A 25,319-nucleotide genomic window follows, 5' to 3' on the forward strand; every position below is an offset into this window, starting at 1 on the left:
TCAGAGGCTGCTCACTGCAGAGCCGTGGGTGGAGAATGAAGTCCAGCTCCCCCTCTCTGGACGTCCAGCTCTCTAGATGGAATTTGGGTGCATCATAATGGGTGGAGCTAGAAGGTCCAACCACACCCTATCCCCATCCCTCTACCCGTTAGGTCCTCAGAGGTGGTCAAGACTAGGTCAAGCTCAACCCATGACGTCCAGAGAAGGGGAGCTGGACATTCTTTGGTTCTGCAGTGAGCAGCACTTGCCTTTTCAGGGACTTTGGTGGCAGCAGTGAACACGACCAGTAGATGGCGCGCTTGATCCTACCGTGTTGCACAGAAGAAGAAGAAGTTGGTGTTAGTGTTTGGTTTCAGTTTTCAATAATACTGTCCGTCACAATGATTCGGACACATCAACGTTTGTGGATCATTTTACCATGTTTTATTGCTTTATTGGCCGTGACCATTACATGTGGTGAGTTTGTTTCTGTGATAATAATATAGTAGCTCTGTCCGTTACAGACAATATCAAAAAGAAACATGATAATCATACTATATGTACATTCAAACTGGTATGGTCCCTTTTGCTTAATTCAAGGTATTGCCATCGCTGTGCGTACTATGGTACTGCTACAGCACTTCTTGGTGAGGAGCTGTCAATCCAAAAATGAATTTGTTACTTAGAATAGTGTCAATTGACCAGGCTTTCTTTGAGTACACCTAAATGGTTGTTTTATGTTTTGGCTATAAATGATAAATACATATATACATAATTGTAAAGTTGTATACATTTTATATTTACATACACATAAACCCTGTGCTGTCTGTGGTTAAATGTTGATTTGTGCATTGGCGCCCTCTTTCGTTCGGGAAGAGTCAATGCTATGCGTTATGTTCTTGTGTAACAGCTCCTGCAGGCTCATTTTTGCTCCTGTGTCTTTGCTGTATGGCTCTTCTATGGAAGATAAAGATCGAGAATCGGTCCATATCGAGTCTTCTGGCTCAGTATGCTGCGATGAAGGCAGTGTGCTGGCTGGGGAATCGCCAGAGAAACAAACTGGAGAAAGACACTCAGGACGTTCATCGCGTTCAGGAGGAAACTCTGCTCAAGCGCCTGCGCAAACACTCCGACACAGTCTATGGCAAACTCTACGACTTCGGATCAATTAAAGGTGATTGATTTAGAAACGTGTACAGTGTAATAATTGTAAAAAGTACTCTTTTTTTTATTTATATCAAAACGGGTGTTCAATTTTAGATTTGATACTCACTTTATTTCGATTTAATAATTGAGTATTTAATCAAATATTTTAATCACTCATGTCATGTTTTTTTGTGTTTAAATGTAAAAGCTTCATTTTATTCTTAAGTAAACTTTATTTTTGATTATTTTCTATGACCAAACTTACTGTAACTGATCAGTCTAAACTTTTGACCTGGATATCTTTAATCTGATGGTCTTTAACCTGTTCTTATTACTTATTTCTTATGAGAATCTGACATTTTTATTTTTTTTCTGGCTGAGTATCAGGACTACCTATCCGGTCTTTCACTCTGTCTTGCCAGGTTGGGAAAATGAAGTATAACCCTGCAGACTATTTTGATGTTGTACAAGTATAAAACTCTTGATATTGCACCTCTTGATATCAGGCAATTCCCTAAGCTTTATTTGATATACTTTTACAAATATTATCAGGATCAGCGAGTCAAGATAAATGCCAAAAACAGCTATTTCTGCACCCATCTGTCTCAAATTTCACTGACTCATATAAAAAGTTGAGAGGGTGAACTTTTTCTTTACAGGTGGCTGAACATGATGCCACTTTTCCTCAGAGTGAAACCCAGATGTTTCAACTCATTGGGGCAAACAAGGTGTATAACTATTACTGTCAACATTCATCTTGACTAGGGGAAGGATAGTCTGGGTGAGGGGGCCCTATTTTTAAAGTCCCTACTCTTGACATAATGGTTTTCTGGCATGGCCGATTATAAGATAAATCTTCTGATTTCAGTCCCTCATTTTGATTTCAGCCCACCCACTGTATTAACAGGGTGACAGTTTTTAGTTGTCCATTTAGCTAAAGCCTCTGTTAAATTTTTATTTATTTGGCTAATGGCCACTTTCTACCACTATTTCTATCACATTTGTGTTTTGTGTCAGCCATCCTGTAATTTCTGAAAGTAGTAACCTTGATAGACTGGCCATCTGTCCAGGGTATTTCCCTGTCTATGGTTTTTATGCTAAAAAGCTTAAATTCACATTTTTCACATCAATCTACTCAATACCTCATAACTTTGCAAATTTATGAAAAATATAACATTGAAATATTACATTGATATACTTATTATTAATTTAAATAAGTTTATAATTTATGCATTTGTAAATTATTGAATGCATAAGGTTTTTATTGAAAGTGCAAAATATAGTTTCATAGCTTTTGAATCTATAATGTTTTATCGCCCTTCTCCCGAAGCATTTGAAGGCTCTGACTGCATGCCACAGATATTCTGTATAGTTAATTTATGTATATTAGATATATAGTAAATTTTTTTTAGGCTACATATATTAGAATCTTAGGCAATAGTATATTTTCATTGAAAAAATTCACAAAAAACAAAACAAAAACAATTCAGTTGTATGTGGAGCAATTCTTTTTTACTTCTTGGCTTCTAGGCAATGGAAATTACCTGTGGGACATGCCACCATCTTGTCATGAAATGTATGACAGTTTTTATTCTATCATTTCAGACACAGAAACATTTCGACAGCGCCATCCGGTCACGGATTATGACCATTATGAAAAGTATGTGGAGCGTGTGGCTAAAGGAGAGCAGAAGGTTTTAATATCGGAGAAGCCTCTTATTCTGGCAATGACATCAGGAACGTCTGGAACCAGCCGAATGCTTCTGAGCACCAGAGACACCAACACGGAATTCTTTCTACAGGTCACACATAAACATTTTTTACAAGTACAAAGTTATGTCAGCATTACACTTTTCCAAACACTCCCCCTGTCTTTCTATTTGTCAGAGTATTTATCATTCATTATTGTAGAAATGCATTATTCAGTATGATTGGTTGCACAGAAGGCAGTGAAAAAACATGGAGAAACCTGACAGATTCCTTAACACATGTTTAGGAGCAGAGTTTTAGAAGTAATGGGTCAATGCAGACCGACTAGCAACAAGTTTGGGGTTGTTGCAACGGTTGGATATCTAATAGCTGAACTAGTTTACTGCAATTTGTGATCAATAAAAGTAATATGATCATTAGTTCTCAAGTCTTTGTACATTTCCCAGATGGCTCGAGAGGATCAGTGGGCATGTAATCTATTATTTTTGTGCACTTTTCTGGCAGGGGGTGACTGTTTGTCTAGATGCTATGAGTCGAGCCTTTCCAGCCACCAACTGTCTCCAGAAGACCCTGAAGCTTTTTTACTCGCCCCTTTTTCGTCAGAGTGAGGCAGGTATTCCCACTGGCCCCAACTCCTCAACCCCTGCCTCCTCTAGACACATGCTGCATCTGTACACCACACCAGCACCAGTCTATCAGGTAGGGGATGGATGAATATGAATTTAACATGATATTCAGTGATAATATTTGTAAATGTTAAGGTAAAAAGAGAGACAAATCATGAGAGGTTCTTTGTTTTCCACTGTTTTAGATTTGTAATTGTAATCAAACAATTCACAACAGGTTAAAGCGCATGTTGTCAGGTTTTATTAAAGGATATTTTCATATACTTGCTTTCAACTTGTACAAATGACAATACTTTTTATACATAGTCCCCCACCCCCATTACAGGGTGCTATAATGTCCATGTCTAATCAAACACACCTGGCTGTAATTTTCAAGTAATCCTCAAAATATGAATTCGATTTTTCTTATATGTTTGATTAGTGTTGGATCTAAATTATACTCATGTGAAAGTATGGAGCAGCAGTGGTTATACAGTTTTGTCATCGACTTTTTCAAGCTAGCTAATGGACACTTCTACCAGAGAACGAAAGTGTGCATCATTGATCATTTTTCACGTCGAGAAATATTTTCTCAGAGGATGAGTTCTGCAGTTTAGTTTCGAGAGGAATTATCATTATGTGCAAGATCCACATCTTCCTCTGGTTACGTCGAGCTTCCTTGAAGTGATGCTCGAGTGATTAAGAATATTCCAATTTAAAATAAGATTCCCTTCGATTCCTCTGTCCTCATTTTCTTCCCTCGCATCCTAAGGCGGTGGAGCTGAGACACGAGGAAAGGACACAAAGATGCACAAATTAGAAATGAGAAGCACCCCTAGTGTGTGCTTGTCACATGATGTCTCTGGTTTTCAAGTTTCCCTGTGTTATTTCTTGACTCCTCTGTTGTCATGTTTTCTGAGTATGTCCAGTTGTTTCTATATTTACTCATTTGTTAAATGATTAATCCTATCTTGTTTTCTCCCTTTACTTAGTCTTTAATAATAGAATTAGTTTGTTAACTGTAGCAGCCATAAAATATTAAAAGTATTATAAAAACTAAATGAACGGAAACTAAATTTAAAATGCAAAATTTCAGTGAACATGAACCTGATGAACACACTTATTTCTGTCACACATGTTTCTGCAGTTTTAATTCCAATGCTGAGAACAAATACAATCATTGCCTGCATAATTTAGTATAATAAATCAGAACTGTGTGCCTTCAAAAAAAGCCTTGACTGCTGTCAGTGAATCACTGATTTGCTGCATTCATTTATGCACGTAATAGAAAACTGAAACAACACAATTTTAGTTTTTGGAATAAATTAATATGAATCTCATTCATGAGTTTTCGTACAGTCTGCTTACGAGTCTCTTTAATTTGAATCCCAAGTCTTCTTTGATTATGTCTGATTGTTATGTTTAATTATGCTGTTGTTCCTCAAGTACAAGTCATGCGGCTGGTGTCCACAAAGCTGCTGTTCATGCAATGGAAGTAACTTTGGATAAAAGTACCTGCCAACTAAAATGAAATGTGTTTAACCTATAGGCTCTGATCAGAACACTAGTATACAGAATCTAAAAGATACTGTTTGTTTTGTCTCTAGGTGCTGAATGAGAGAGACGCCTTGTATCTGCATCTGCTGTTTGGGCTGAAGGACCGCAATCTCGGCACGCTGGAATCCAACTTCTGCTCTACCGTCTTTTATGCCTTCAGAGCCCTGCAGGTATAATGAGGACCAAAGGTCTGAGATCCCTTATGAAAATGCTTCTATATTACATTATTCATTGAATAATTCTATAATCAGCATTAAAATTTGAGTGATCACCTAGAAGTTGTGCACAGATAGTTATCATTTGCAGCATCATAACTTCTCTTTGTTAATAAAGCTTTAAAAAAACTTTGTTTTTAAAGGTTTAAATACAAGGCCTCAGATCACACTGACCACACTGTATAAAGCCATCTGATGAACAGAAATGCAAAAATGTCTTTGGTTTAGTGACCAAGGAATAATGCAGAATTCAAAACTTAGTTTATTTCCAGGTTTAAAGAGCGAAAAATAATTCCAGGTTTTCAGTGTTGTTGGACCGCACTGCTCATGTTCAAAAGGAAAAAAAAGAAAGAAAAAAACACACAGTAGTGATACCATGAATACTTTTTTGTGATGAGCTGTTCAAATATGTTCTAACAATGAATGCAGCTAGATAGCGTGCAACATATAATATGCTTGAGATTCTTGTCCCGCTCTTAGACTTGTCCGATCAGCTCATTGTTTTATATCTGACTCTGAATATATCAGATAGACCCCATGATCTTGTGTTCATCTGCATTTAGGAACATTGGAAAGATCTTGTTGTGGATGTGGAAGTGGGCAGGATCAACTCCGGTCTGAACCTGAAGGCTGATGTGCGCTGTGCTTTAGAGAAGCTGATGAAGCCAGATCCAGTGAGAGCCACTGAGCTCACAGCCCAGTTTGAGAAAGGCTTTGAGGGGATTGCACTCAGACTATGGCCCAAGTTACACCTGGTCCTGGCAGTTGACTCGGGCTCAAACCAGATTTATGGGGAGATGTTAAGACAGAACTACTGTAAAGATGTCCCGTTCTACTCCCCTTTCTACGCTGCCACTGAAGGTGTGTTTCTGTGTGTGTGTATGTGTTTACCAGTACTGTGCAGTGGTGTTCAAAAATGAGGAGTCTTATGTTCCAGTTACACTTAATTTTGACACTTTTTTCAGGTTAAATAAACATTACTTAGAATTGTATTAGTTGTTGTTTTCTTAATAGTGTAAGTAATGTTTCATTTATTGAAAAAAATATTTCTCATCAAATTAGTGCTTTTAAAGCATTTTTTAAAAACATTTATTCAAAACAATAACTACAAGAACACAGTAAGACTTTTTATTTATGCCCTGATGTTAAGCTGTTCTTTTTAATAGTCAACTTATTTTCGGATCATCAGTCATCAAATTTCCGTTAACACTGCAGGTGTCGTGATGGTCACAGACAGAGAGATATACCTTTAATTTCATAAAACTGATTGTTCACTAAAAAACCCTCACAGATCATTTCAGGTTTGAATGTGACATGACATAAACCAGCGTTTGTTTGGTTATGCATGAGATACAAGGGGAGGCAAGAGGGACGCTGCCTCCTACCGAAACTTTAACCGCTGCTGTTGGTTTGCCGCTTTAGAAAAACAGGAGATTTATACACTCTTTAATGTAATATTTTTTGTACTGTAGATTATTTTCTCATTCAGTTTTTAAAAAAAGACGCAATGCCTCCCTTGCCACCTCGGAAGAAAACCCTGGTGTGTACATTTCTTAATTGGATTGTGATATATTAAAGAAATAAGCCATGATAAGCATTGGTTTTTAATATTTTATGTGTTATTCTTAACATATTCCCTAAGATTGCTGCAGATAATGTCATGCACTGAATTCTGACTTCAAGAATTATCTAAATGAAATTCAAAATCAAACAGTTGTGTCTGGAATACTTCACAATTCACTACCTGAAGTTGTAATAGAGATAAAGATAAATGTTTTTCTATGTCTTTATTAGCGGTAATACGTTAAATACAGTTATTTGAACTAAATTCCTGCTATATGTAGTTTAAATGTATTTCAATACAGCACTGGAAAATACCATCACTTCATATATTTCTTTATAAATGTAAATGGCAGACCTCATTTTCTATTATTTTCTCATTTTCAATTGACTCTTAGTAACTAGTTTTGGACGTGTTGAGCTTTTCAGCAAACTTTATGCCAATGCAGAGCAACTTGAAGCAGCGACAGCTATTATAGTGGAGTGTCTTATTCCTTGTGGTTAGCAGTGTATCTCCGTCCAGGTGCTGGGTCAATATTTTAAAACATTATTGAGAACTAGTAGCAATGCCTACTATTCAGTACAGCAAACATTCAGCAGCAAAGTTGTGAATGGAGCATATACTTGCAGCGAGTAGAGCTTACATACATGCGTTAGTTGTGTGTAATAGTCTGTAATTCATGTTTCAGGCTTGATAGGTGTGAACCTGTGGCCTCTGCAGGACAGCAGACAGTATCTCCTGTGTCCCCGCTCCATGTTCTGTGAGTTTATACCAGAGGAGGATCTGGATTTAGAGCAGCCCAAAGCTCTCCTGATAGAGCAGCTTCAAGAAGGACACAACTATGAGCTGCTGGTCACCAATGCCTCGGGATTATTCAGGTCAAGTACATGATCCCTGCTGCTTTACATTTACTTGGTTTTCTTTACACACCCTGCTTTCGCTGCTCTTATACCATCTGTCTGTTCAGTTCTTAATAGTCTTAAGTAGGAATAAAAATGTTTTTGTGTCCAAAAAAACAACTGATTTTACCATGGAGATATTACGTTACTTTCCTCAGTTATAATTACACGGATGATAATTTGAGGGTAAAAACAAAGTAAATGTCACAGTACATTTTCATTCGATGTTAAGAGTTTTGCAGAAGTGGATGTTGTTAAAATATCTGAATGGACAATTTCTAGGAATGTACCTGATCTTCACTAAACTCTGAACAACACTTATGCTGCAAATAGGCTACAACTAATTCAGTCAATCTTTTTTTAATGGCATCATGTATTGGTGCAGTGCTTCTTCCTCAATTCATATAAAATGTTTAGTCTTTTGGATCTTTGTACAATTCATCCTCCAACAGGTTTTTTTTTTTTTTTTTTTTTTTGCTTAAGCCCAAAGTATACTTCAGTTTTGACAGATACTCTTAGTGTGTGTACAGCAGACGCTTAGCTTTTCAAAGTATGTTCGATTTCATACACATATATACAACAATTTAATCTTTGTACAGTGTCTGCGTTATTTCTCTCCAGACGTTTTGACCAATACAAATGTCTCACATAGCGGCTTGTCAACGTGGGCTTCTATTGTTGTTCCGTCTTTTCAGAGAAACAATAAACAGATTTTAGAAACTTAGAAAAGTAAAATATTGGTAAAATTATGTACTAGACATTTACTAAATTGTTTATCTATGTTTTTCAGGTATCGCATTGGAGATGTTGTGAAAGTTGTCGGATTTCATAACCAGTGTCCAAAAGTGGAGTTTCAGTATAGGTACTCATGTTTATTATACATTATCTAATCAAGTGGTTCTTAAACTGTGTTACTCAGTGGTACACAGCACAACACTATTTCACACTGTTTGAAAAATAGTAAAAATATATATTTTTTAGTTGCTGTAGCTCTATTCCTGTAGAACAAACTACACTTGTGGCACTTGCAACACTGAGATCATGGGTTCATGTCCCAGGGAATGCATGAAATTGATGGAATGTGTTCCTTAAATGCAGGATAAATACGCCTGCCAAATGCATTAATGTAATGTATTATCTAATGGTGTGATTAGATAACACTGAACAGATTCATTATTATTCTGTTTGCCCCTGCAGCAGAATATGGCATTATGTATATGCTGCTCACAGTCCTCACAATACAAATTCTTACTTACAGATTTCTGTTTTCCACTGCTGGAAAATTTGATCAAAGTTAGTACCTGAATGTTTGAGAAGCACTGATCTAATCAATTAAAAACATATTTCTATGTTATTGTTTCTTTAACGTGTGTTCAGGCGTGGTCAGATGTTGAGCGTGCGTGGTGAGAAAGTGTCTGAATCGCTGTTTTTGAGGGCCCTTAAGAGGACAGTGACGCAGTGGCCAGGATCCAGACTCATAGACTACAGCTGTGTTGAGAGTGGCATTCTAGGTAATGTTTCATCAAATTATTTGTCATTTAAAGGAATGTGCTATCTGCAACAGCAGATATTCACCTACAAAGCAATTGAGACACGAGGCTACTTTTTGAGAGGTAACTTAATTTTCAGAGAGAATTGTCATGTGAATAAGTGACCATTCACACCAAAATTTTTGTCACCTACGCTGTTTTTCAGGTGCTTTTCAGCTGCATCTACTGAACATGCACTAGATGGGTGTTTTTGACCATTTTTTTGTGTGCCATTTTTGTGTTTTAAAACGTGTCTAGAGGCACCTTTGTTCTGCTTAGGTGTGCAGAGTCTTTTTGAAGTGTGTAATAATAGTTACATGAATGCTAAATGTACTCCAAAAAAAAAAAAAACTAAAATTAACACAAGCATATATATACATATATTTTTTTTTTACTTTTTATTGTTTTTTCCCATCTGTGCATACCTTCAGATAAAATCCTACAAGCACCCCTGATATACAGCCTAGGCAATTTTAAGTAGCACTTTACAATACAGATTGCTTCAAAGCAGCTTAACAATGGTAAACAAGAAACACAGCATCAGTTCATCTATTATGAAATTATTTCAGTTCAACTATAGACAGCTCTACAGAACACAATAGTGTCATTATTCAGCTTGAGTCAGTTCAATGTCCCCAACTAAACAAGCCAAAGGCGACAGTGTCAGGGAACCCAAACTCCATCAGGTGACAGAAATGAAAAAAAAAAAAAAAAATCATGGAAGAAACTAGGCTCAGTCGAGGGGCCCGTCTCCTCTGGCCATATGAGCAAACATGGTGTGATTTATGATTCCAGGCTGCATCCAGCACCTGAAGGACTGGAATTTCGTTTCAACCCTCCCCTGTACATTATACATGTCAGCATGAGACTAGTGTGATTGAATTTTGACCCTGTCTGCAACGTAACTAGAGTACAAGTTGTAATGAATCTGGAACATAACTTGAATTTTCCTAAGGTCGATCTTGCGTATAATACTGAAATGGAAATCCGTGCAGTAAACCTGTCATTTAATTTGTTATTTGTGTTTGCTGTAGGCAATGCATCTGGAATATCTCAGCCGCATTATCTTGTGTTTGTTGAGCTAAAGGGTGTGAGGAACCTCTCAGAGGAACAAAGATACAAGGTGACTATCTATAATGTTCATTAAAAAACTTTTAAGAAACCCTTCTCTTTAACTGCTCATAATTTAGATATCTTTTCAAATCCAACAGTTAGACCACTGCCTACAGGAGGACTCTGACATCTACAGATCCTTCAGGATGAAGGGCAGCATCGGACCAATGAGAGTTCAGCTCGTTCGCGATGGAACTTTCCAAGAACTGAAAGATCGCATGATGGCCTTCTCTAGTGTTTCGTCCAACACCTTCAAAATGCAGCGTGTGATACGTAGGAGAGAGTTTGCAGACTTTCTACTGCAGAGGGCTTTCTCATGAGCATTTCAATTAGAAATGAAGGCTCTGATACAAAGCTGAGGTGTCATTTTTGGCTATTAAAGTAGTTTCTCCTATCCTATTTGTGTATGCAGAGACAGCTGTAAATAACCCATTGGTAGGGCGATTCCCTGAAAAGTGTAACAGTGTGCCCCTGTCGCATTTTCAATGCAGACCTCTGGAATAGGCTCAACCAGGGGCATGAGTTGTCCATCCGATGGAGGTGTAGGATTACAAATTAATTAGGTCTGCTGATCCTACATCCTTACATAACATCACATGAAAAACTAAGGTGAACTACACTGTATTGGGCATCAATTTACTGATCAGATTCAATATAGTTTCCGTTGAAGGGGTTTTGTCAGTCTTTGATCCTCCTACTGAGAGTCAAACTATGTGTGAATGTTTACATAGTCTTAGTTCTTGTGGCCATGTGATGTTTATACAATTGAGGGGTACCATTATCTTCAGTCAGGTTTTTTTAGTCGAAGGCAATTGCCTGTATTGTCTTTTAAATTATTTGATTTAGTGGTCATCTCTAAGGCTGTGTGTAAGGTCAACACTTTTAAGGACTGGCAACACCTTTAAGGACTGCCCACTGAATGCCTATAAGATACCATGTAAAGTTCCCGTAGTCAGACTTGATGACTGCAGCTACCGACAGCTCGTGTTCTCAATAAAGAATCCTGCTGCAGATGCAACCAAGTCTCCTGGTCTTCGCTTCTGAGTGTCCTTCAGAGGTCACAAGGATCATTTGGGAAACTTGTCTGCAGATCTGCTTGGGACTGATGGTTGAGTGATGGTTCTTGATCCTGCAGGACCACAATACTGCACATTTCGGATGTGTCCCTTATTTACTGTAGCACAGCAGATTTCTATCATTAGGAGGTATTCAAGAAAGGAGATTTAGCAGTTTAACTAGGTAAGTTCATTTAGAGTAAGCGCTAACCCAAATGTTCGGTTCCTGAGTAACTTTCAGGCCATGTTCATGGAAATGTTGCAGGGATATGTAGCAAATTAAACTATGTATTTTCCATAACATACTTTGAACAACATAAATAAAAAACAATGTCAGAAATAAATCTGGCCTGTCTGTTGTTGATCAACCATTGGACAAAATGGCATTCTAATATTATATTATATTATAATATAAATCTCTTTTTTTTGTTAATGTTTGGTTACACTTTTACAAGTGTCCTTGTTACAATGCAATTGTACATCTTAAGTACTGAGTAATTTTACTTTATGGTGTATTTTAGGGTTATGATAAGGGTTTGGTTTAGGGCTAGTTGTAATTGTGCATAATTTACTGTTATTACTGCAGTAAGTACATGTAACAAGGACACTGTAAAATAGTGTTACCTAATGTTGAAAAAAAATTGTTTTGTAAATGCCTGACAATCATGCCAATAAAGCTTTGACTCTGTATGTGACTGTCTGTAGGCCTATGTGAATAGGTGGTGATAATTGACCACCGTTTTGTCTTATTAGCATGTCATTAAATCATCAATTCAAGTGAATTGTTGAAAACACCAAATTGTTCACAAGTGAAACAATGGACCTGAACGTAACGATTTCACTTTTACGATTCATTCAAAAGCATTGATTCATTAGCTAACAAAGCACCACTAATTATATCTTTATAATTATTCTTAGGAATAATATCTATCATTTCTAGAATAAATGAAATGAAATATTATGATATGAATTTTAAATTCCTGCAAAGAGAAGGAAAAACTGTGGCATTGTGGAAGAAAGGCATTCATTAAAAGTTATGTGCTGTCATATTTACTAATTTTCATTTTTGATTGACCATTCTTTTTTTATTATATTATTATGGTATGGTTGTATCACAAAAAAGCTTTCTCCCACTTATCAACTCCATTTATCTGCTGGTAATAATGCTCTGAGGCCTTTTATTCTGAGACGCAATGATGTTCTCTAGGTTCACTCATGACAATGGGAAATGCCCTTGGGGCGGTGCTGATTGTCTGAACCTGTATATAAAATCACGTCAATATACTGGCTGATGGCGCGGGCGCCGCCTTCATCAGCACTAAGTTACTCACTCTTGATATAGTGAACGCACCATCTGCTCCTCAGATTTTCCAAATGCCTCGGTCTGTCTCATGCTCGCAAGGCTATTTATGGTGCCCCTGGCTGCAGGTTTTGTGAGAATTTTAAACATAAAAACTAACCGACGCGAGGCTTGCTTGCTTGTTGTCTTGCTTTGAGATGGATTCATCCACTCTCCCCCGTTGCTCTGTGGCTAAGGCCCTTCATGAATCTGAGTCTCGGGGATCAGATGTCGAATGCGAGGCTGAAGAGCAAACAGGCTAGGCCGGTTTCACCCTCTGTCTCTCGCCCAAGCGCTCGCACCGCACTGATTCTCCTGTGGAATTTCTCCACGATTATTATTTATGCCCCAGTCCAGAGGCACACAATGCCTTTTCCCTTGGAATGGAGGATATTTGACAGTATTTACTGTGGCATCAGATTCTGCGGATTTTGGGCCCGCGGCTGACACCCTCCCATCTAACGGTTAGAAAGGCTTCTATCGCCGCATGTCGGGGCACAGACCAGGTCCCCTTAGGTAGGCTCTTTCTGTGAGTGGACCTTGCATGGAGTTTGCCCCTGGTCTTGTGAAGGTGTTTTTGCGACCCAGGCCTGGTTATGTCCCCAAAGTTTTATCCACATCATTTAGGCTCCATTTGCTTTGCCCCGTTCGGGCTTTAAAGGTGTATGTGGACTGCTCTGGCCAGTGGCACAAGTCCTCTCAGTTGTTTTAATGTTTTTGGGCCGGCCACAGAGGGTTTGTTTCCTCTATTCACAGGATCTCTCATTGGTGAGAGATGCAATATCTTTGGCTTATGAGGTGCGGAAGCTCCCAACACCTCTGGGCATTAGAGCTCACTCTACTAGGAGTGTTGCATCTTCCCAGGCTCTTTCAAGGTTATGAGATGTATTATGTGAATCTTTATTAGTGCATCTGAGCTCCGACCATCATCAGGAAGGCTATTCCAGAGTTTAGGATCCAAATGCAACAATGCTTCCCCTCCTTTAGTGGACTTGGTTTGTGTCAAACCAAGCTGTTTGTGACAACAATATATACAGACTTACCTACTGAGGTACAAATGAATGCATGTATGCCTAGGTTAATCTGGAAGTAGTTTGAAAAGTAAATAATGCTGGTTAAAATTTGAAGTCAGTCTTCAGTCTGCAAACTTTATGAAAGTGGGCACCACAGGCCATACTGTGGCTAGCTCTTATAACAACAGCCAATCACGTCGCTGGAACAGAATTTCGCCAAACTGCAATCCCTGTAATGAATGGATAAAAGTATCATTGAGTTCAGTTTCAGGTTCTGAAAAAGTGTTGTGAAAGAAGGTAAATTCATTTGGATACAGTAACAATGACAACAAGCTTATGACCCTCAGGTTGAAGATTAACAGACAGGCTGTCAATTCATAAAGTAATTAGCTGTTTACTTACAAATAATTAACATACTGAACTCTCTATGAAGCCTCTCCTCCGATGACATCCATTTAAAAAGACAACCTGTTCTTAATCCTAAGGCATCTGATCATGAAAATTATACCACCAAATATCATGCCGTGATGACATAATTATACTGCAGCACTATAATTTTATGATAATACAATTTCCATGCCCTTTCCATCAGCATATTATTGAATGTTTCTCACTGAATGCAGTGGGTTTACCAACACTGTCGCAATAAAGATGCCAGAGGGCAATTTTGGCAAACTGGTGTACCAAAGTGATACTCATTGTTTTTGGCTAATGTTAAAGGCTCTGATAGCAATGACATCCAAAGTGATAGAATATAATCATAACCTGCCAAAATTAGTATACATACAAGCATATTATATTTATTACATCTGATGCCTGCTCTGACCCACTTCAAAAAGACTTTGACTAAAACTTCAACTAAAAGTTGTTTTAGTTCTGTGTAAATGAAAAGAGGCATCAGAGCAACCTGAAACTTTTGTTTATGATAGATTTATATTTTTATTATGTATATACTTTATGTATTTAAAATAACATTAATTTCATAACATTATGCAATTATTGTGTATAGATGTTTGCTACATTTGGGTAACGTAAAAACATGTTAATGAACAATGTCAGACCCTGGAGTATCTCTTATTCATAGTTGTTATATTCATTAATTAAATTTGACAACACAAATACATTTTATAAGGTTATTATAAAAATGCCCTTATAAAGGTAAAACAATGCCCCATGGAAATAATTTTCAGGGAGGCAAATATTACACCTTAATGCAAAAGTTCATTTCTGACCCTGCCCAAAACAGGTCAGGATTTCTTCCTGTGCCCCAATCCAGCATGTTTGTCTTGTGGAAATGGAAGTTGAGACAACGATATTTAGAACACACTTAAGGAAAAACTGTTTTATTGGAATCCTCATAATGTAATATAATTGCATGCACAAAAACCAAGCAAATTTACAATTGAAATAAGTTACCATGCAAAAAATATGGTAAAATAAGAAAAACTACCATTTTATAAAAGATGCAAGATTCTATAAATGAGAACAATGAAAGAGTTTAACAATCAAGAGATGTTTTCAAAAACTGTCAATCAATAAAAGCATTAACAGTCCTCTATACAGAATGATAAAAATCTGTATTTAGTATTCAGTGTCGTAGTTTTGGAGTAAAAAAAAATACACTCAAATGTTGAATCAGGTTTCCCCAGTCTGCCACTGCAATGCTACTTTTATGACCACTCAAATGTTTAAACATTAAAGGTTCAACCAAATAAAACGTTATTATAAGGTGTCATTTGTTAACATTAGTTATACTGTACCTACAGGCCAATTTGAACATTTACATACTCTTTTCAAAACTGTTAAACTTAAGTTCAAATCCTAACAGACAGAAGACGGAAATTTGCTCAATTTTACAGTAATACTATATATTATATTACGAACTATATTATTATTATATTATTATATATAACTATATTACGAATCTAAAAAATAAAATACTATCAAAACAATTAGATGTATGAACACAGTGTTAGTCTTACAATTTTATTACTATCTATACAAAAGGGGAAAACTTAGGAATAATTTTGTACTGTAAACACAGATAATGTAATGTAACTTAGTGAATTACAAACAGTTATGAGTGTCAGTGTTTTTTTTTTTTTTTTAAGAAATTTTACAAAAGAAAAGGTGTAATGCTCTTGTTTTCAGTGTTTATAGGTCATTGTTTTATGAGTGGCAAAAAAATAAATAAAAATTGTTTAACTAAATTCTGTAGTAAATTTTTCCTTACTTAATGCATTAAATAAAACATTGCCAATGACCAATATATTTGATTACACTTATTAATCTTAACAAATAATGTAAACAAATACAACTTTTGATTTAAAAAAAATGATAAGTAAATGTTGAAATTAACATCAATAAATGCTGTGGAAGTATTGGTTATTCTTAATTCCATGTTAAATAATGTAGTTAACTAATGTTAACAAATTAAACCTTATTGTAAAGTGTTACCACATAAACTGTAATTACATGCATAGGTCATAGTATTAGTCAATACATAGTCAAATTTAATAGCTCCTAATCATTGCAGTGGTCACATATTGTGCAAATAAAAAAAATCAACCCTGAGTCTCATTAATCCAAGTATTAAATTCAGTTATTTAGTGCAATAGAGTACTACTGGAATTCTGGCAGCAGATTTTTAAAGCATCACATGTTTTAATGGAATTCCAACAACATGCAACATTCACAGATTTAGCAATGACAGCATTACTCAGCATATTTTAAAATGCATACATTTTTAATAAGCTTTACTAATTCGTCATGCAGTATTTAGTATTTTTTCGTTGCCAATTGTGCATATAGATTTTAAAGTGGCTTTCTTTATATCTGTATATTTGCTACATGAGGTCATCTGATTGAAATATTAAGGGCATAGATTATAGCAGTTTGTCAGAACAGTCTGCTGCCAAAACTGTTTTATTCCTTAAGTGCACTTGACTGTTTTTTTGTTTTGTTTTGTTTTTTACATGTCCCATCTGTATAAACAGTCAAGATCTACAGGAAAATGATAAAGTATGTAAATGTTCTTAGATGTATGCAAACATTTAGAATATTCATTCAACATTTCAGAATACATTTTCTTTAGGAAAAATAATTAACAACTATACAAGTCAGGAGAAAAAAAAACTACCATCTAAATCATAAAGTGATTCTTGAAATGTTTTTAAAATTATGTGAATTACAGCAGATGTCCACAGTAACAAACTAACAAGTTTAGTTTACTGTACTCATGAACACCTAGACAAAACAGTCATTTTTAGTAGAGTTGCTCTCAATTTAATGACATTGCATAGTTTTACAGTTTTTGAGAAAGTGACGGAATACCAGGAACCAAGTTTCTGAAAAGAAAAAAGCAGTTTTCAGATTAGTTTGCATTTAAATCCAGTGTGATGAGTGTGCTGTGCTCAGATAATGGAAAATGAGCTCATATTTATGTACAGTCTGTAAGTTTGTAAAACTTATTAAAAAAGATTTAATAGAAACAACTTCAAGCAGACAATTTTTTTTAGTGTCCTGCATCGAGAACTGAGCAGAATTATGTCTGCAATTGAAGCGTTCACACGCACATTCTTTCCTGCAAAATGACTGATTACTGTTTAGAGATCATGTGTTAACAGAACCTTTTGAGAATACTGGTAAATCAGTTCTAGCTATTTCTACACTGTTTACAGCGTAGGTCTTCAAAAGTAAATCTTCGGAAGACTTGGATTACTCCATTCATGTGGATTACTTTTACTGCGTCTTCATGGCTTTGGACGATGACAGTGACAAATGCCAAATGATGACAGAATATTACAAATATCTTCATTTTTGTGTTTCAAACATGAATAAAAGTCTTGTGGATTTAAAATGACGTGGGTCATCAAATGATGACAGAATGTTTCATAGAATGTGATCCACAGAATTATGTGTGATGTACATCAACTGAATAGGCATACTATTAACAATGATAATAGCTTCATTTATTGTGTGTCTGTGTGAGTGTCATTTGTATGAGTTGTTGTAGTTTTGTAAACTTACTTGGAAAGAACATCCGGCCCCCAGATTCTGATATTTTGTGGTTTTTCGTTTAAGACCAGCAGGTTTTAGAGGCTAGTGCCAGAACTGCCTTTTTCTGCAGTACAACAGGAAAAGGTTAATTGCTGTGCTGCTAGTTCCCATTAATCATACTCATGAAGTTATGATATTCACAATGAAAGGACTGTTGTGTCAATCGAAATTCAAACTGAAATTTTGGCTGCAGAATCTGTTTGAGTTGTCTTGATTTTAGGCTTTCCTAAATCATTCTATCAGATCCAAGCACCATGTGGTCTCTGAGCTCTCCGATTGGCTTTGAAGTCCTGCACTGGATCCACTAGACCTGCTCTCTGATATCTCACCGTCTTCGCCCAGCCTTTGATTACCCAGTAGGCACTCCTCACTGGTGTGCTCTATCTCAGATGACTCCCCAAGAGAACAGTGAACACCTGATTCCTTTGGAGAAGGTGGAGAATTCTCTGGTAGGAAAGTGGAAGGAACCACATTTTGGTTCTGATTGAGGGCCACTTCTGGAGTCCTGTTCTCCTCACCCAGGGTTGGAGTGGAGTAGGAAAACGCTGGTTCTGTGGAAAGGTGTAGGTGTGAATATGAGCTAGGTGTGACCTTGCAGGACAAAGAGGAACCTCCCAAGTTTTGTGAAAGAAATGGATGCAAAACAGGCTGCGATTGGCTGATACTGGCATGAGCTCCAGCACAAACGCCCAGTGATAAGCCCTCTGCTCGGGGGCCTTCTGCAGGTTTTGGCCCATGGGTTCCTGGGCTGATGCTAAGGAGAGTGGAGCCAGTGGAGAAGTGATGGTGGCCGGTTGAGGAATGGATGGAGCTCCAGTCATGGGAACAGGGGTCATTTGCTGTGACGGGACAGTGCTGATTAGACTCATGCTGGTGAAAGTGTCCCTGTTTCTCAGTGTGCTGAGCAAAACCAGATCCACCTGCACATACCAGAGAAACTTTTTAATCAAATGATGCCAAAGACTGTGTAAAGTCTCTTTACAAAGTAAACTTGTGTAGAGAAATGCAAATGGTTTATTCAATGAACAAACGAAAACTATACAGAGTTTTTGGTCATACCACCAGCTCTGCTATGACTCCATGATGTGGACCCCAGGTGACTCTCAGGGACAGCATGGTCTTTGTGCTGCATGTGGATGCTGGAACCCAAGATGTAGGCCGGAGACAAACTGACAGAAGAATTGGACATCATGTGGACTCCATAGGGATAGGAAGACATAGGAGCTGCGTAATGACGAACGGCCATCTGTGCTTGCAGCAGGTGCATTATGTGATGCAGATCCTTTGTTAGAATTGACACTTCCTCTTTCAGATTGCCCATCTGGAGAGAGTTATAGAGTAATTGTATTATTAAAAAGTAATACACTGACATGGTATTTGAGGGTGTCGTGAAATATTTTCATGAACTGTTGGATTGATCTGGCATCTGTTGGATGATCATCTGTTGGGTCATTTACACTCAAGCTTTTCCCAAACCTGTATGAAATTCTTTTTTACTACTGAATACAAAAGAAGATAATTTGAAAAATATTACCAAACAGTTGATGGGCCCCATTGACTTCCATAGGGGGAAAAAATACTATGGAAGTCAATGGGGCTAATCAATTGTTTGGTTACCGACTTTCTTCAAAATATCTTCTCAGCAGAAGAAAGAAATTCATACAGGTTTGGAACAACTTGAGAGTGAATAAAGGATGGCAGAAAATATTTGGGTGAACTATCCCTTTAACTTTAATTGTTAATATAATAATGTTTGTAACCTAATGTGTGTACTTCGTTTTCATTTGAATGCACCTCATGCCAATTCCGATTACTGAGCTTATAAACGTTTTAGAAGGATTTAATATCTGAGTTTAAGAATGATAGAATGTCACTGTACCTTCTTGTTGAGTTGGGTAATGGTCTCTCTCACTTCTTTTGTCTCCTGAAGCAGTGAAGCATTCACCTGACCAGACCCTGAAATAAAACAAAGAAGCAATGACCCAAATGATCTATGTTACTTACTGTAGATACTAAGATTAAAATATCCTTACCGTCCAGTGTCTTACTACCCAATGATGTCACTGTTTTGGCAGTTTTGTCCTCCACATTGAAATGAAATGCATGTCCGTTGTCCTCTATACCATCTACAACTCTAAAAAGCCATACAGTCAGTTACCGAGTCTTTTATGCACAAATATCAATTGTACAAAAACTCTACATTTCTTTAAAATGACTCAATAAAATGCAATTATTGATTAAAACTGACTCATACATGCCTTTCATTTTCAACCTTAAGTACCTTAAGGACCTTAAGAGCTATGGCATGAATGCCAAAAATGTTGCTTCTTTTTTTTTTTAAAGGGAAATACTTCAACACAGGAAAGAGAAATGCATTCATCAAACCATTTAATGAGGTCTTTAAGATGATGTTATACAGTTGGACCCATTTCTCAATACTTAAGTCACTCTGCACACAGCACAACATCAATCAAGTCAAGTCACACACATGTATTTATATAGGCCTAGCGCTTTTTACAATACAGATTGTTTCAAAGCAGCTTTACAGAGATAACAGGAACATAATGCAAAAAAGTTTGTTTCCAGAAGAAAATAGCATCACAGTCCAGCTTAAGTAAGTACAGTGATGTTTCATTTTTGTTATTAATTTAGTTAATTTATCTATATATAGCTGCTCTGGAGAAAACCGTGATGTCATTGTCCACCTCAGTTCAGTTCTTGTATAATGGTGTCAATGCAGGCAGATCAATATTATTGTTGAATATTAAATTAAATGTTAAATTGAATGTCCCAAACTAACCAAGCCAATCAATCTATGTGAGCTAAACTGTGGACAATTTTCCATTGCTTTGACCCAAAATATATTTAATAACTACATCTTTCAAATGACATGAATTCATTTCTCACTTAGACACAACTACCACCAAAACTCACAGGCACGTTTACATGCTTAAACTCAAGTTCAAAATACAAAACTGAACAAGACTACCATATTGAAATATATGAAATAGGCCTACTATAAAATATCTAAAATTAAATACCATTAAAGCAATTAGCTGAACACGTACATGGTTGTTAGTCTTTCAATTTCATTACCATCTATCAACTTCGGAATAATTTGGACTGTAATGTAAACATGGATCACGTAACATACTGCAGTGAATTACAAACAGTAGATAGGTGTCATTCTTGTTTTGTAAAGGCATTTTACAAAAGAAAGCATTGCATAATGGTTTATGTACCTGTTCGTGTTTAGGGCATTATTTTATGAGTAACAAAGTATGTTTGTTGGTTGACAACCTTTGCTAGTGTTATGGAAGAATGACTTAATTTGAGACATGAATGAAGTGTTTTGGTGGTTTTAGTGCATTTTGGATGTGAAATTTACTGCTGTGCCAAACTGAAATTTGGTAAGGAAAACTGAGTTTTGAAAAAGTGATCTAAGTATTGAGAAATGTGTCCTAGTGATTGTAAAAATCTGTAAATCTTAAGACTGTCTGTTACCTTGGACTAAGATCTGGTGGTCCAAAGCAGTTGAAAGTGGGGATGAGCAGTTTGGCAGGTTTGCGTCCTGTACCTTCAGAATCTGTCTGTGTCCTATGGCTGGGTTTAGGTGTAGATGAGGGAGGATGGGTTTGTTTCTGTTCTTTGGTCTGTGGTTTAGGGGAGGGGTTTGGACTCCAACCCCTGACAGGTGAACGGCAATGTCTCAGGGCATTGAATTGCAGTAACTCCTCCCCTAAAAGGTTACTCAAGGATGTACGTCGCACTGGGCTGCCCAGATTTGGCAGAAGAAGATTCCGGCATGTGTTGGAAGAAGGTGGGATGTGGAAGTACTTGTTTGCATCATCAGCCTTTTCTACAATGGATGGACGCTTATTCTCAGTTGATGCACAGGAATCTGGGTAGTTCTGCGGCAGGGAGAAGACAAAGAAATGACAACAGTGGTTACATTTTTTTTTTAAGTTTTAAATTTTTCATGCCCTATTTTTATCTGCCAGTAAAATAAAGTAACGCTTTGTATTTTAATGTGACATTGGTATGACTATGACCAGAATATGTGGCAAAAGCTTTTTTTTTCTTTCTGTTTTTCTTTGTATTCTGCTGTAACAATATGAAAAAGACAACAGATACTGAAGACTTCTGAATCGTTTTCTCCCCAAACCTTCACTCATGTCTCTTTCCTGGTTTGTTTTCACACGGGTGCTTTAAAAGGTAATTTTCAAATAGCTATTAGCATTATTTACTGAAATGTTTCTAAAGCATTTATCTGTCAAAATGGTGGAAAGTACTTTGAAATATCCATCAGTTCCAATTAATGAACGTTTTTGATTAGCAGAATAAAAACACGTTACATTAGACTTACATGTTACTACAGTAATACTTAAAGGCACAATATGTATTTTTTTTGCTTTAAAAATATAAAAAATCACTATATCTATGTTATATATTGTTTAAAGTTGTGTATTTACATTATCCCGACAGTTCCAATTAACTTCTAAATCCAGAGAAATTAATATTTTAATTCGAAGACACGGACCGTGTCTTTATTTCCGTTATGTCGCAGCCAATGGCGTCATATCCGCGTTGTCCCTGGTTTCTGCCTATGGTGCCATGGTAACCAGAGCTATGAGCAGAGCCCTCTGATTAACCAAAGCGACAGACGCAGACATCTGTGGAGTTCGCAATGTCTATTTGCACGCTGTTGTTGTTTTGTTCAAACATTATGGACCATGGCAAGCAGACTTTGGATAAAAAAGGAGAACTAAAACGAGAATCAATATATCAGCGCGGTGTTTTCGAGATGCAGAGAGCTCCCATAGACAGTAACGTTAACTTATATAAACGAGAGCTCCACGTCCGAGACTTCAACCGCTTCTACATGTACTTTATTAAACAGGTGAGCACATTTACATAAAACTAATCAATGTTATATAACGTTAGTTCAACAATGATAAAATGTTAGAATATGATCTGTATGTTATTCTAATGTTGATCTAGCTTACTGCTAAGTTAGTCTCATACAGACAAACTAACACATACTTTTCAACACATTCAAATGCAGTTTAGTGTGCTAGTGTAATGTTAGACCAATGAAACAGTGCTGCGTTACCTCACAAGTTTAATTTGTCTAATAAACTGACCTGTGAGTAGTAATTCTGCACTTGCGTGTAGTTCGGTAGAATGAAATGTCCGTATTCCTTTTAACGTATATCCGCGGGACTCGCGTCGCGTTTGGAGCTGATAGCTGTCTCTTAGCAATCCCGAACTGCTTCATATCACAGTCATGATAAAAGCATCGATGTATTCAGTCAACCATAAACATTATTAGATCGGCCGGCTTGACGTTGACGACAACATCCATTATTCTTAGCATGTGTTGCGTCATCAAACTACGCCTTTGTTATTGTAAAGAGGTTAGCGACCCCTAGTGGAGAAAAAATCCCATACTGTACGTTTAACACTCATGAGATTTTGCTTTTTATTCAAGGTCTCCTAAAAAATAATTTGTTAATACTATTACACTTAAAATACATTGACTACTTTAAAAAAAATTCTAAAATGATGATAAAATGTTTAAAACATTGAATAAAGTCCATTGGTGTTTCACCCTTTACTGTACTGGTCTGAATTAGCATTTTCAGTAGGACGCTTGAAGGCCTGTTTACACCAACGCACAATTGTATGGAGAGGTGTTCTAATCTCTTTTCCATTCCACTAAGAAAAAAAAAAACTGCCTAAACAATAAGATTTGCTCTTTTGGTCATAGAGCCTGTTAAATAAAGACTGGGCACTCACAAACAGACTATTTTGTGACAGTGACAGTGAATATGCAAGTAAATGAATCATTTTTTTAAATGTTTTTTATATGACAGATTTGATTATGATAATTATGACTAGGTATGTAAGTATGTGTGTTAGAGATCGTAGCCATACCTCAGTCTCACTGCCCTCTCTCAGATTATATGTGAGGTTACAGTGGATGTCGGTAGTGAAGATGCTGGCATACTCAGGATATAGTTCAAGAACATCACTTAAACCTTTCACACTGATGTACTGCAGGTCACAATATGTCAGGGCCTTCACATCTGCATTTGTCTTGATCACATGATTCTGACTTGGCAGGTCTGAGCCAATCAGATCTCCTTTTCCTGTAATGACATCAACGACATCAATGACATCGATTCCATATCAATCTAATTTTTAATGTTTTTTTATCTATGTATAATACTGTAGTTGTTAAAAGGATGTTTTGGGTTCAACATACTTTTTACAGTAATGCACTTACAAAGGAACTCTAAAGGGCAAGGTATTGCACTAGAATACACTACACATTGTTTTAAAAGTATAACAAGACATAGACTTACATTTAACATAAAACCACTTCTGTACACTAAACTATATAGACCATTAATCCCACTACTAGAAGTATATTTCTGACAACTGTACAGCTTAAACAACACCCATTTTTATGCAAAATAATTACTCCTAACGTAACTGGTCCTACTCCCACCACTACCAACGGGATTCGAAACAAGGTCAGCATGGGAGGTGGGCGTTCTAACAAAGACGCTTAATTTGCCCATTGGCCTCGTAATCATCCCCATATGAACTGATTGACTTCATCACTCTGTCTCCTCTGGTGTGTGGTGGGAGTTCTGGTGTAATTATGGCTGCCGTCACATCATCTAGGTGGATGCTGCACATTGGTGGTGGTTGAGGAGATTCCCCATTCCATGAAACGCCCTTTGAGTGCCAAGAAAAGCGTTATATAAATGTAACAAATTACTATTACTAGCTTGACTCCGTTTACTTCCATCCAAGTCACAGCACCATTGTAACTGGTCATACTTGCACCGCTCCGACTGGGATTCAAACCAGCGTCACCACCATGGGAGGTGGGTGTGCTAACAAGGATGCTAAAGGCCAGAGGATCTAATCCCTGCTACAATTTCGGCAATCCTATAAGATCATTACATCACACTGTACAACATGGATCTAATAAAGTTGGGTACGACATGCATGTATGTAGACTGTACGGTGATGACACCTATTCAATCATAGGCTATGAGTTAGTATAGAAGAATAAAACGTCATCAGCATGCACTAGTGGTAAACAAATAGAGCAAGATGAATCGCACTTTGGCAATTGTGGTTTTTATGTGCGCTGAAAAAAAGTAAGTGAAAAGGAGAATATGGACGCAGTCATGGCTAGGGAAAAGAGGCCAACATGGAGCTTGAGGTTATAGTTATGTCGCTTGATCAACAGAATTTCATGTTGCATTTTTATGGGCTTGTCAGTAGATGTAGGTCCTGGCAGCAAACACACTGGGAGATGATCATGCTAAATTTATGACACTGTCAGAAAATTATTGCAGGCTATCTTTGGTCGCAAGACCGTGACAACGGCCATCTTTGAACCTCTCTCAATGTACGACGTAGGACAACCGTCTAGGAGCCACGACCACAGAAATCACCACGATTGGTCATCTTTCATCTGGGACTGATTAAAATCGTACAATGTGTACTGGACCTAAC

General features: G+C 37.0%; 2 protein-coding genes across 2 annotated transcripts in view; one reads left to right on the top strand and one right to left on the bottom strand.

Moving 5' to 3' along the window:
- The first annotated feature begins 279 nt into the window (after window positions 1-279).
- ghdc (GH3 domain containing) lies at window positions 280-12,057 on the top strand. The gene is made up of 11 exons (XM_081392254.1): window positions 280-456; window positions 890-1,153; window positions 2,731-2,927; window positions 3,340-3,534; window positions 5,048-5,167; window positions 5,776-6,073; window positions 7,462-7,651; window positions 8,463-8,534; window positions 9,050-9,183; window positions 10,236-10,324; window positions 10,413-12,057. The coding sequence occupies exons 1-11, from the start codon at window positions 291-293 to the stop codon at window positions 10,632-10,634; spliced, it is 1,947 nt and encodes a 648-aa protein (XP_081248380.1). The 5' UTR covers window positions 280-290; the 3' UTR covers window positions 10,635-12,057.
- Window positions 12,058-15,700: 3,643 nt separating this feature from the next.
- kcnh4b (potassium voltage-gated channel, subfamily H (eag-related), member 4b) overlaps window positions 15,701-25,319 on the bottom strand; it is a 42,466-nt gene continuing 32,847 nt past the window's right edge. Inside the window, exons 11-17 of the mRNA XM_081392404.1 lie at window positions 23,718-23,932; window positions 21,285-21,691; window positions 19,814-19,914; window positions 19,660-19,736; window positions 18,840-19,101; window positions 17,751-18,700; window positions 15,701-17,068 (exon numbers count right to left, since the gene is read on the bottom strand). Of these exons, the coding sequence (XP_081248530.1) occupies window positions 18,012-18,700; window positions 18,840-19,101; window positions 19,660-19,736; window positions 19,814-19,914; window positions 21,285-21,691; window positions 23,718-23,932 (1,751 nt within the window). The 3' untranslated portion in view covers window positions 15,701-17,068; window positions 17,751-18,011. The remainder of the gene's footprint in view (window positions 17,069-17,750; window positions 18,701-18,839; window positions 19,102-19,659; window positions 19,737-19,813; window positions 19,915-21,284; window positions 21,692-23,717; window positions 23,933-25,319) is intronic.

Source organism: Scardinius erythrophthalmus, assembly GCF_964197995.2.
Source record: "Scardinius erythrophthalmus genome assembly, chromosome: 18".
In the NCBI taxonomy this organism is placed as follows: Eukaryota; Metazoa; Chordata; class Actinopteri; order Cypriniformes; family Leuciscidae; genus Scardinius; species Scardinius erythrophthalmus.

Coding starts and splice junctions, on each gene's coding strand:
- ghdc (XM_081392254.1), top strand. CDS start 291: ATGGCGCGCTTGATCCTACCGTGTTGCACAGAAGAAGAAGAAGTTGGT. Junction 1,154..2,730: donor CGACTTCGGATCAATTAAAG/GTGATTGATTTA, acceptor CTATCATTTCAG/ACACAGAAACATTTCGACAG. Junction 2,928..3,339: donor ACACGGAATTCTTTCTACAG/GTCACACATAAA, acceptor CTTTTCTGGCAG/GGGGTGACTGTTTGTCTAGA.